General features: G+C 48.8%; 1 protein-coding gene across 3 annotated transcripts in view; it reads left to right on the top strand.

Annotated features, from left to right (window-relative positions):
• ADCK1 (aarF domain containing kinase 1) overlaps nucleotides 1–13,485 on the top strand; it is a 125,256-nt gene that overhangs the window by 90,499 nt on the left and 21,272 nt on the right. For all 3 annotated transcript variants that reach the window (XM_034769260.1, XM_034769262.1, XM_034769261.1), the window contains 3 exons: nucleotides 2,257–2,415; nucleotides 8,576–8,734; nucleotides 12,276–12,392. In XM_034769260.1, the coding sequence (XP_034625151.1) occupies nucleotides 2,257–2,415; nucleotides 8,576–8,734; nucleotides 12,276–12,392 (435 nt within the window). The remainder of the gene's footprint in view (nucleotides 1–2,256; nucleotides 2,416–8,575; nucleotides 8,735–12,275; nucleotides 12,393–13,485) is intronic.

Genomic DNA, 13,485 nt, shown 5'->3' with positions numbered 1-13,485 from the left:
TCTCCCCTCCCGACAGATCCTGGAGAGGCCATCAATCCTCTTGCTACGCCTGAGCTCTTCCCTGTGCTGCCCTAGCATGGAGTGTGCACGCATGCATGTGTGTGTGTATGTCTGTGGTTTTCTGCCTGGACAAGCTCAGCTGGCCACTGTGGCTAGCCTGGATCTCCCTGTGCTGGGTGGTCACAGCAATTCATGCTATTTATAAAAAGAGACCCTTCTGTCTGAGAGATTCCATGGGAGCAGCTGTCTGTGCACCGTATTTAGTGGGAAACCACAAGCTCAGCGGGGGATATGTGCCTCACACCAGCCATTACTGCTGAGAGGAGCCTGTGCTGGTATTTTTATTTTCAGAGTGTATTCAATTCTGGCAAAAGTGGCTGGGCTGACAGCCCAGGGGACTAAAGGACTCTAAAACCACAGGACAGGCACCATCCAGGCAGGGCCAGTACAAATTTATCCCACGAACTGTCCTCCCAAATGTGCCTCAACACCAAATTCAGGCCACTTGACCCCCATCCTGTGTTTTAATGACTAGACCATGTTGCTTCAGTAATCAGACAGACCACTGATCTTGTCTGGTGTGGCTGGAAGTATGATACTGGACCACTTTGCTTCCCAGAGCTATCCGGTCCCCCTCACAAGGGGTTAGTTCTTTAAAATAATCTGAAGTCAGAAACCCCAAATCCAGTGAATTATTGGGAAGTAAGAAAGGAAAAGAAAAAAAGAAACCTGATTATTTTCATCTGGAGAGAGGAATTTTGACAAGTCTGAATTGTGGACCCACTGTAATTAAAAAATACACAACTACTCATTTTTAAATGCAGTTGTTTTACTTTATCGGTTTTGCCGCCAGGACCAAAAGGAATAAAATAAATTAAAAAAAGGTGCCTTCCCAGTGAGGTGGCTGAAGCTCCCTTTGAATCCAATTGAAACCAGTAGTTTTAGTGGAAGATGCTGCGGGGAATGGGAGGGGGTTGCTGTTCTCAGCAGCTGCATCAGGGAACCAGCCACTCCTGGGATAGAGGTTTTACCCCCCTTCTCCATCAGCATAAAGAATTTCTGTTTAACATGTTGCACGACGACCTGTTTAGAAGGGCTTTATTCATATTTAATTGGCAGCTTGCTGCAGTTCCCATCTTTAATTACTTTTTAAAAAGCAGGTTATAAAAATGTACGGGCACTCAGTTTTCACCTCCCACCCCCCAAATTATGTGCTCCTCCAATGTTCATATTAGTGCGAGCCAAGGACAGTGGAAAAAGAGGTTCGGCGAGTATCCCCCACCCCGCTCTGCTGATGCATCTCTGTCCTAAACTGAGACACCATCCCAGTACTGTTCCAAACCTGGGCTCCCTATACACACAGACTTGATCAAATTCACTCCTGACCCACAGCTCATCTGGCTATTCCAATGCTGGGCCTCTCACGCATAGTGCTGCTGAGACACGTCTCATCTGCCCCACCACATGCCCTGCTATCCTGTCTTGGGCCTTTCCTGAGACTGTCAGTCATTTGAATTTGGTGACTGAGAAAATGACCCTTGAAGAACTACCTGTGAGCTAAAAATATTTGAAATCCAGATCTATGGAAGTGCAAACAGTAGTTCAGTAACCCAACAGCCAAGCTAGCCGCCAGCCACAAATTAATAATGCATGGTGACATAGCTGGCTTTAACAAAGCACATGATAGTCTTCTGATATCCCTTCTATAATGTAAGCAGCACAGCACATGTGCTGCCAAGATATTCAGGATCTTATGATGTGCCATGTAGTGTAATGTTAAATAAAAATATAGAATTCTGTGTAAAAGGACAGATAGTTTGGCCCCTCACCCAGCATAACCAACTCCTGCCTGGTGCCCATTGTAATCACCCCACTCTGCACACAAACAGCTTGGGGTGACTGAAAGTCGTTGCCACCTGCTGCCTGTTCAATGTCTTGTGTGAAGGAACTGCTGGGTCACTGTCCAGTGCCTAGTGACACAGGTGTCCAGCTCACAATTGGCAGCATCACAATCGCAGCCCCCACTTCCTTGTTGGCAGTCTCCACAACGGTGTCAAGTACTGACTGGGCTCTAGAGGGACCCCATCAGGTCAGGGATGAGGCACGGGGTGGAATGGCAGGGATAAATGTGCAGAGCCACTACCCATGCTGTACCTGGTCTGTGGATCTCGGGTTTCAGTCTAGGAGGATTCCATATGGGACTGGCTCTGTGAATCCTTGCAAGCGTGCTCACTTCTCTTCCTCTTCTCCTGGCAGATCAAAGAGCTCTTTGTGAGTTTTGAGGACACTCCCCTGGGAGCAGCATCCCTGGCCCAAGTCCACAAGGCAGTGCTGCAGGATGGGAGGACAGTGGCAGTGAAAGTCCAGCACCCGAAGGTTCAGGCTCAGTGCTCCAAGGACATTTTGTTGATGGAGGTAAGCCAGAGCACCTTCCGTGCAAACATGCTGGGCCAGATTCACCCAGGTGGCAGACCAGCACTGATCTCTATGTGGGTATGAGCATAGTGGCCTGGGCCCTGTATCCCAAAATACTCTACAAAGATAAATGATGTGGTTAGAGGCTTACAAAAATAAAACACAAAATCAATGAGGGCTGCACTGTCAGGGATGAGATTGTGTAGATGGAGAGATTGGAGTCTAGTGCTGGATGGGCAGACAGGGGAGAAAGGGAGCTGGGGGGCAGGGGAAAAGGAAGAGAGCGAGGAGGTCTGTGAGAAAGACCTGAGTAAGTCCATGGAGGTTTCAGAAACAAGAGGCCAAGTTCTGAAATCCTTACACTGGCCCAACTCCAGTTAACTTAGGGATCTGGCCCAAAGAGGGCATTTTCACCCTGGATTCTGAAATGCATGAGGAGTAACTAGAGTTGTCTGATCATGGGGTTGAAGAGGTTGTGTTCTCCTGTGCATGTGAGAAGGTGGGCAGTGGCATCCTGCACATGTAGGAGGCCAGAGAGCAGGACCTGGGCAGGCTGAGGAGCAGAGAGTTGCAATAGCCAAGGTGAGAAGAGGAGGAGGTAAGTGCCCCTGGCATGGTCAGACCTGCTCAGCCTGCAGGTTTCCTTGCAGTCAGGGCTGTAAAATTTACAATGAAAAAATCATTCCCTGTGACTGATTGCACCGTATTTCTGATTGCATCAGTCACTCGAGATCTCTTCTGCACTTTGCATGCAAGTTGCAGAGAGGCTACCAGGATGATCGTGGCATGCTTCGCTTAAGCCCAGGACCACATGGAAGAGGCTGAGTAGAGTCAGGGCAGGAGGAAGAACAAGAAAGATGACAAAGTGTGAGATTGGGACAAGAGGAAATTGTGTGTGAAGGATCCACGGTCTAGACCCATAAGTAGGTCTACACAGCCCATGGGAGCGAGTCTCCCAGCTTGGGTTGACAGACTTGGGTTAGAGGGGCTCACACTAGGGCTCTAAAAATAGCTGTGTAGACAGTGCTTTGAAGTTGCGGCTCTGGCTCTGAAGCCTGGGCCAGCGGGCTGTGTAGATGTACCCAGCGGCACATTCTCTCCATTAACATAGGCTGTTACCAGCACATTCCCCAGTGTGTAGCTGTGAAGCGTTGGATTGGATTTCTTTTTGCTTGTTGTACTATTAGGAGACATTTAAATAAATACATTTACAATGATTCTTTCTTCTCTATTTTTAGAATAATCCCCTTGGGAAGCTTGAAACTAAAAAATCTATTTCCTTCCTGAAATTTATTATTCTCCTTCCTGTTCACATACTCTGGTTTGTCCTAGTAGGGATGCCAGCAAGCATCTGTTATGTATGCACTTATGTTATTGTAGGGTCACTTGTGAGTGCTAGGCTGCATGCACTTGTTACTGTACAGTTGCTCATGAATGCTCCCTGCATATATTGTCTTGTTTTTGAAAGGTCTCCGGTAAGTGCTGGGCTGCACACATTGGCTTGTTATTATTGTAGGGTCCTTTGTGTGTGCAGGGCCTTTGCACTGGTTTTTTTCAGACTCTATTTAGAGCCATGCTGATTTACATCCTCTGAGGATCTGGCCATTTAAGAATTACACAGACTTTGCAACTAGATAGGAGGTCGCATTTAGGACCGTTTAAATACTGATTGATACAGTCTTCTACGGAGAGTGATGAGAGAGAATCAGAAAAGCTAGATAGAAAATTACGATTTAACTGCCTTTATTTGCAGGTTTCATAGCATCATTGCTGACTCTTTAAAAATCAGGACAGCACCTGATAAATCCAGAGGGAGATACCAATCAACTCTCTCTACGTCAGTAGTTCTCAAACTGGGGCCGCCGCTTGTGTAGGGAAAGCCCCTGGTGGCCCAGGCCGGTTTGTTTACCTGCTGGGTCTGCAGGTTCGGCCGATCGCGGCTCCCACTGTCTGCTCCGGGCCAATGCGGGCTGCGGGAAGCGCCAGCCAGCAAACCCCTTGTCCCGCGCTGCTTCCCGCAGCCCCCATTGGCCTGGAGCAGTGAACCACGGCCAGTGGGAGCCGCGATCGGCCGAACCTGTGGACCCGGCAGGTAAACAAACCGGCTCAGCCCGCCAGGGGCTTTCCCTACACAAGTGGCGGCCCCAATTTGAGAATCACTGCCCTACATCCACCCTGTGATGGGTTGGATCACAGAAATCCCCTTGGGACTGCCACCTGATGTGCTGAGACTACCTCTGAGCCCGTTTTTCCTGGCAGCTTGGGACTTCAGTACCCTGTCTTGCTGAGCCAGACACGCTAGCCTGCTGCAAATACAGACCCAGGTTTGAACCACATCCCCCAGAAGCTGCAGACATAACTGAAAACGGCTTAGAAAGTGCTCCTGTCTCTAGCACGCAGACACCCAGCTCCCAACGGGATCCAAGCCCCAAATGAATCTGTTTTACTCATTATATAGCTTATACGGAGTAAACTCATAAATTGTTTGCCCTCTATAACACTGATTGATAGAGAGATATGCACAGTTGTTTGCTCCCCCGGGTAATAATTACTTGTTCTGGGTTATTTAATAAAAGTGATTTTATTAAGGATAAAAAGTAGGATTTAAGTGGTTCCAAGTAATAACAGACAGAACAAAGTAAATTACCAAGCAAAATAAAACAAAACCACGCAAGTCTAAGCCTAATACAGTAGGAAACTGAATACAGGTAAATCTCACCCTCAGAGATGTCCCAATAAGCATCTTTCACAGCCTAGACTCCTTTCTAGTCTGGGCCCAATCCTTTTCCCTGGTAAAGTCTTTGTTCCAGCTCAGATGTGGCTAGGGGATTTCTCATGACTGCCCCTCTTTGTTCTGTTCTACCCCCTTATATACCTTTGGCACAAGGCAGGAATCTTTTGTCTCGTTGGGTCCCCACCCCTCCTAAATGGAAAAGCACCAGGTTTAAGATGGATTCCAGCACCAAGTGACATGGTGTCCTGTGAGACCCCAAACCTTCATTCTTCCCAGCCTGACTCACAGGAAGGCTTGCAAGTAAACAGCCATCTACAGTCAATTGTCCTAGTTGATGGGAGCCATCAAGATTCTAAACCACCATTAATGGCCCACACTTTACATAACTACAGTAGGACCTCAGAGTTATATTTTATATTCCTAGTTTCAGATACAAGAATGATACATTCATACAAATAGGATGACCACATGCAGCAGATTATAAGCTTTGTAATGATACCTTACAAGAGATATTTTGCATGAAGCCTATTCCAGTTACATTATATTCACACTCATTAGTATATTTTCATAAAATGATATGGAGTGCAACGTCACACACCCTTATTCCAGGACTGTATTCTAGACAGCTCTTGAAAAGGGCCAGACAAATTGCTATTAAGTATGTCCCTGTTAATTTTAAAGTCATTAAATAGATTTGAATCATTATTTTAAAATGCAGAAAACAGCGTATAAATGTTCTGATCACAAGCATCAGTGCAGTAATCCTGCAGCCCTGGAAAGTTTTTGTGCACACGTACATGGAGATCACTGGTTACATTTCATTTGGGTGACATAAATTTGAGAGGATTTATGCCCCCAGACATAATGGGAGAAAATCATTCAATAAGATCTGAAACCCAGTGATTACATTTTTAAAAGGACACCGTGGACTGAGTTTAGGACTGACATTTAGATAAGAGAAGTTGGAGGGGGATGTGAATAAATGGTTTCACACAGCTGAACAGGAGCAGAAATGGTTTATGAATTTATTTTTGTTTTACATTTCAATGGTAGTTGCCTTTCTATGTGCATTGCAAACATTCCCACTGCAGTGCAGGAAACCCTAACTCACAATGTTGAGCCAGGAAGTGAAACAGTCTAGATTCACACACAGACGGGTCTATTTTCATTTTCCTGGCTTAGTGAAGAACAAAACAGATGGTATAAACCATGCAAAATGAATTACTTTTTAAAAAGTCTTTCCGTTTTAGGACTCTCAGGTGGCTTGAATAACAAACTGAATGATTTTTTTTTTTTAAAGATATGGGTCCAGAGCCTCAGCTGCTGTCAGCTGGCCACTGAAATCAGTAGAGCTGCAGCAATTTACACAGCTTTACTTGAGTTTTATGCTGACTGTGTCCCTTAACTGAACACAGGAATTTTTTGCGAGAACATTTTCTAACTAGGATTATGCCACCAAATGCAGTCTCGTGTATTTGAAGAACCATCTTGCTGGGCCATCCTCTATTTCCTGTAGGAAGGACTGTCCATCATTTGCCCCCCTAGATTTCCTCTTTCTGGTCTTGCACTTTATTAAGTATTTCTGTAAACAGAAATGTCCATTAAATATTTAAGTTAAGATTTGCAAAGTCACCTAAGAAGTCCGACTGCCCAGGAACTATTCATTTTAATGGGAACTGGGTATCCAGATCCCTTAGGCAGCATTGCAAATTTCAGTCTGAAAGGTTAATAAGTCAAAACCCCAGGACAGCTGAGGGTGGGCCCTGACCCTTGTAGAGAGTGTTTTTGCAAGGGCTGCAGCCTTCTATCTGTAAAGAAAATTGGCCTTCATTTCTGAACTGCCCAGTGGCATTTTCCTGTGTCAGCGAAGTTCTTGCTTAGCAGCGTAAGGAGTAACGTAAAGGTGACAGGCCTTATTTTAGATGTTCCTATTTCACATTAGCTGAAGGCCATTAAATGAAACTGAACAGTGACTCATCTAATCACAGGAATCAGACATTCAAAAAAGACCTTGTGGGTCACTTAGTCTGACCCCTTCAGGGGCCAGCATGATCACACCATACAGCCTATCCTCCAGGGCTTTGCCTTGTCTAGTTTTAAATGCACCATGCAGTGGGACTCCTACTGCTTCCCTTGGGTGGCTTTTCTACTATTTAACAGCTCAGCAGGCATGTTGGTCACAGCTAGTGCGGGTGCAGCAGACCAGACCTTGTCTTCCAGGAGAAGGCAATTGCATTGCCCTGTTGCACCATGACAGTGCATTAGCCCCAAAGGTATTTGGAGAGGTTTGGTTTTTTTGGTCCTCAGGCAATGTGGGACAAAGCAAGTTTGCCCTGTGACAACAGTAAGGTTACCATATTTTGAGTGTCCAAAAAGAGGACACTCCACGGGGCCCCGCCCCCAGCCCCGCCCATGCTCCCGCCCCAACTCCACCCCTTCCCCAAAGTTCCCACCCCAACTCCACCCCCTCCCTTGCTTCCCGCGAACATTTGATTCGCGGGAAGCCTGAAGCAGGCAGCAGGTAAGCTGTGGGGGGAGGAGGCGCGGCCCAGTCTGGCCCCCCCAACCGAGCGTCTCCCTCTGGCGGTCGGCCCCGGCCCCAGCGTCTCCAGCCTGGCTTGGCTCGGGCCCTGGGGTGCCAGCCCCAGGCCAGCCCCCGGCCGAGCACCCCGAGGCCAGCACCGCCGGCCCCCGGCCCAGCACCCCCAGCCCGGCCCCGGGCCCCGGCCCAGCACCCCCGGCCCGGCACTCCCGGCCCCGGCCCCCAGCCCAGCACCGCCGGCCCCGGCCCCTGTCCAGCACTCCCGCCCAGCATTGCCGGGCCCCGGCCCAGCACCCCCGGCCCCAGGCCCCGGCCCAGCACCCCGGGCCCAGCACCGCCAGCCCCGGCCCCGGGCCCAGCACCCCTGGCCCCCGGCCCCGCACCCCCAGCGCCCGGCCCGGCCCCGCCCCCCCCGGCCAGCCCCCCGCCCCGCACCCCCCGCCCCGCCCCCCGCCCAGCCCCCAGCGGCGCCGGCCCCTCTCTATTTTCCTGGACATGTTCGGCTTTTTGGGATTTCCCCCCGGATGGGGATTTGAGGCCCAAAAAGCCGGACGTGTCCAGGAAAATCTGGATGTATGGTAACCCTAGACAACCAAGGTGGGTAGGGGAGAGCCATTCCGTAGTGAATACACCTGCAGCTAGTGTGTGGGAGAGATGTGAGTGTATTTCTGTGACTCGTTCTCTCCTTTGCCAGGTTCGGAGCACTGAAGGTGGGAGCTGTATTCAGCCTCAGTTAAAAGCAAGGGGCTCCTGACTGGAGAGAAAAGAGGCCAGGCGCAGCTCCGGGTGCAGAGGGCTGTGCATTGCTGCCTGGTCCTGTAATGCTGCTTGCTGAGCAACTCGGGAGCAGTGGTGCAGCTGATGCATCACTTTCTTGATTTCAGATTCTCCTGCTGACCGTGAAGCAGATCTTCCCAGACTTCGAGTTCATGTGGCTGGTGGATGAAGCTAAAAAGAATTTGCCCCTGGAGTTGGACTTCCTCAATGAGGGGAGGAATGCAGAAAAGGTGGCCCACATGCTCAAGGACTTTGACTTCCTGAAGGTAGGTGAGTGCGTGCATGTCACACGTGTGTGTGCGCTAATTTATGTGCATGCACAGGCAGGAGTCAGGAATGGCACATCAGCTCAGTGCGGGAGGACAATGATGTATAGCAACAATCTTCTGTTTTGAAGTGAATGTAATGCTGGTGATGGTGCTGGATCACCAGTGCTGGAGACTGATGGCCTGATCAGGCCCATCAATGTGCCTCATCCGTGACCTGGAGGAACTAGGTGGAGTGAGGGGAGTTCAGTCCCCATGGCCCATTCGATGCTGGGCTTCTCGCTGAGACTGGCTAGGAATTGAGCTGAGACTCTCCAACTCATTTTCATACTGCAAGCCACTGAACACCTGGCAGATGGTAACAGCTTTCTGTCACTACCGCTCTGGGCTGGTTCAAAATTTGGACTTGGGGATGAAAGTCCCTGTACCCTGTGACTCATCGTCTCTGAGCCATCCAGCCCTGCCCTCATCTGGGTTAGATTGTCTCCTCCTGAGCCAGGGAGATTGATTCCATCAGGTCTTCGCCTTGTCGTGAGCACTGTGAAGCTGCTGGGCCATCCGATGGCACCTTTCCTGGGTTTCCTCTGAAGCAAGGGCTAGAAATGGAGTTCAAACAGAAGAGCTGGGCTGTAACTAATGAAGTCGGGGGTGGGGCAGGTATGTTGAGCGAGAGAGCCCATGCATATTGCAGTGGGAGGAAGGACACTTCCCCCTCAATCCACCCCCACTGCACACAGACACCCTCCTCACCCAGTGCGCATACACAACCCCTCTCCATGTGTGCACATCCATAGCCAAACACACAGCTCCCCTATGCATACACTCTGCCCACCCTATGCACTGATGCACAGCTACAGCGACACACACATCTGTCTCCTCAAAAACCAACACACTCATCTGCCCACATGCATACCTACATAGTCCTCTCATGCTCATCACCATATAGACAGCCATGTGAGTATGTGCATACGCCCACAGGTCCCCGACTGAAATGCTCAGGGGTGTGCACAAATTCACCCCACATACACACACTGAAACTTGCATGCACAACGCCCATCCTCATGCTTCCACATGTGCATATAAACACACCTAGGCATATGCACACTCAGAAACTGGCATGCAAATCCGTTTGCACAAACACAAAGACGTACGAACAAATGCACTCACATGACACAAGCACGTATGCATCAACACAATTCTTTCCCTTTGCCTTTCACTTCCTGGTGAAAGTGACAGATGCCCAAGACCATGTGAGTTTTCATCAGGTTTTGCAGGGTGTTGCTTCCCTCGTCCCTCCTGCCTGTCCTGTGATTTCTCATATCCTGACAGTGGGCATGGAATGATCCTTTTGGAGCTCAGTGGCACCATATGACTGCCTTTCCCTAAGCACAGTTACAACCCAGTGGGACATTGGGGTGGCAGGAGGCCAAGGACCAACAATTCTGCTGAGGAGATGCTTATCAAAAGTGATGCATCTTGGAGAGCTGTGTCCGCGCTGTTGTAAGTAGGATATTATGGAATAAATCCCCATGGAGATCGCCAATCAGGTCCTCGTGGTTTAAAGAGCTGTCAGGATGCTTACACAGGTAACAATAACAAATGGCTGCGAGATGGCTAAATAATGGATCCTCCCATCTGACCTGCCGATTCTGAGAAGTGTTCATCAACACGTAGGCAACAGGAGATTTGGGCTCCTGTATCATTAATTTTCCTAAACACACAACTAAGCTAGGGAGTGGATTTTTTGCTGAGAACCCAGCTGAGCTTCTAAAGCCAGAGATAAATTGTTTCCATGCACTGGCATTACAGCCAAACATCTGTGAGTAATTCAAGAATCACCAAAGACTTTGCCTCGCATCTCCAAATGCTTGTATGGGGCTTAGTAACCCTCCTAACCCTCCACTGTAAATCTCAAGATGGGGATGAGTGTCAGCTTGGAATTGAAATCCTCTAAAGCCATTGGGATCAGTATGTTTAGGAGCTAGTGCTCCAGGTAACTGCAGGAGCTGGGGAACCTGTTAATTTTGGAGTCTGTGTTCAGTGGCTGTGGGGCTTTTAACTTCCTGACAAGTTTCAAAATAATAAAAGTCCAGATGGGATGGATCTAGGGGAGACCTTGGGTAAGTGCACTTGCCTTTCATGTTGGACATATGGCCGCAAATCACAGGCAGCTAATACATGAAGGTTGTAGGGAGCATTGCACAGCATGACTGAGGGGCCCTGGAAGAGTTGGGTGTAAGGGACCCGGGCTAGAATAGCAGGGGCTGCTAGGGGACAGGATTGAGGTGTGATGGGCATAGGACTGGAATAGCAGGGCAGGCTGCAGGTCAGGAGTGAGGGGCATTCATGGAGCTGTGAGGAGAACAAGAACTGGAGTTCTGGAGGGCAGCAGGTGAGGTTGAAGGCACTGTCACTAACCACAGCCCCTCAGAACTGAAGTTATAAAACAAATGCAGCCAGCTTAGGGGTTGTGATGAGCTACAGTGGCCTGGCTGGTTCCCCTGGCCGGTTCCCCTGGCCTCATTCATATGAGGTGGGCAACACTGCTTCCCTGTCCCAGGCTTGCCTCAGGGTCACAGACCCTTGCTGTGGGATTAGTGAGCCCACTCCGTAGCATAGCACATTCGCTCAGCTAAGGTGGCTCTAGCTTAGCCCTGCTAACGGAGGGTGCCATGAGGTGAAGCTCTGTCTAGTGGGAGCATTAGCAATCTGGCTCACTTGTCAACAGCAGGAGTCTCAGCCTGCACTGAATGTGGTAGGAGGTGCAAGCTGGTGCTTATGAAAAAGGAGCCAAGCTTGTTTAGGACTCCGGTTTTGCTGAGTCTCTGTGCAACACTGGGGCCAGTTACTCCACCTCTTCGTACCTCACTCAGTCCAATTTACTGCAGCTTGAGCAGAAAGCGCTGTGATATTTTGTGGTTGTGTGACAGTGTCACATTTGCAATGAGGTTTAATTTTTCTCCCAATTCAATTGCTGACAGCTTGAAGTGCATGGGGCTTGTCTGCCTGGGTCCACTGGTGTTCCAAAGGGTACCTTCGAGATACCAGTGATGATTACTTATCATTTATAGAGCTCTGTGCACAGTGCACAACAAATACGAACCAGGGTTCTTGCCTGGAGGAACCGACAATGTGACTCAGATGCATGCAACAGGTAATAGTTAGAAGCCTGACCTTGAGAAGGGCTGAGCGTCTAACAACACCCACGGACACCAGTGGATGTCACAAGTGCTCAGTGCCTTGGAGAGTCAGGCCTTAAATGTGGACAGGAGGTGGAGTTGCTGAGACCATTGTGCTGTGGGGAGAGGCCTGTGGTCTCCAGTGCTTTTCACCAGGATTAAATGCAGTTAAAGTAACCAAGGAAAAGCATACATGTGGGTGGATGTGGTGGCATCCCTTCTTGCAAATAGGGAGAGAACATGGGTTCTTTTCACCTCCACTATAAAGTTCCTTTCTTCCTTCCCCTTTTCCTCACTGGTGCATGACTCCCTTGCTGTTGCTGTCCCATGATTTGGCCTAACACTCCATCATCCCATTCCAGGTCCCTAGGATCTACTGGGAGCTGTCAACCAGGCGCGTCCTTCTCATGGAGTTTGTGGAAGGCGGGCAGGTGAATGACAGGGCCTATATGGAGAAGAACAGCATCGACGTCAATGAGGTAAATTGTCACCCATCTCTGAGGTTGGACACTGAGGGTGTTGCATAGAGATAGAAATGGTGATGTTATTAGACGTGGTATCACTGAGACTGATTGTCCATGAAGGACCAAAAAGGGATGACACGCACATAAATAGAACAGCATCTGTAGTGATACATCTGAGAGAGAACTCTCAATTCTTGTGCTTCAGGGCATAAGAGATGACCACTTGCTGGGATCAGAAAGGTCCTCCCTGCAACCCATCTACCCTGTAGGATTGCAGAGTTGTATGGATTGACTAAAGGGAGTTCACATCTTTCTCTGCAGCCTGTGCTGTGGTTTGTTGTAGGAGAAAGGACACTGGGTATCTTGCTCATATAACAAGTGGACTGTTGGTTTGTTCCATGATGGCAATTCATGTTATCCTAGGAAACAGGGTCACCTTCTGACACAGCATCCTTCCTCTTCTCTCTTCTGCATTTTGGCAGAACTTTAACCTTCTTTAAAGTGGGGGTGCTGGTAGAACTTTCGCCTTTAAGTTGCAACATTGTTGGAATTTAGCTTACATCCCTAATAATTTTTAAGGGTCTCTGCTTGGCTTCAGATAGCATCTTTTGAAAGAGCCATACAACCGAGGTCATAGCAGATCATGGTTATTAAGAGTTTGCAAGAGTCACAGTGTTAACCTTGGTGTGCTGCCCAGATTTCAATTGGTCATTATATTCTGCTTCCCTAAATCTCCTTCTCTAGTTCCCTCTGTGGTTGAAACTGAGTACAGTTTTCCTCTTCACTTCCTGTCCTAAACAGTTGTATAATGTTGCTATACACTATTAAACAGTTGCCATGTTTCATCCCAGAGGTGGCAGCATTTCAGTGATGGGTGAAGTGTTTTCTGTGTATAGCATGAAGTTGATAAAGCATTTTGGGTTCCTTGACATGAAAGGGACTGGAGGAAAGCAAGATATTACCTCCTGAAAGGGCTGAGAACAGGCCTGGGGGAAGGTTTTTGAGCCATTGAACGATGTTTCAACCCTCCCTTCCCAATCTGTGAGTGTTGATTGAGTCAGTGCTGCCAGCCTTTTCCCCTGTGCGCTATTGATGAGCCTCAAAGCAC

This window comes from Trachemys scripta, chromosome 4 (assembly GCF_013100865.1).
Source record: "Trachemys scripta elegans isolate TJP31775 chromosome 4, CAS_Tse_1.0, whole genome shotgun sequence".
Taxonomy (NCBI): Eukaryota; Metazoa; Chordata; order Testudines; family Emydidae; genus Trachemys; species Trachemys scripta.
This window is presented reverse-complemented; position numbering and strand designations above follow the sequence as displayed.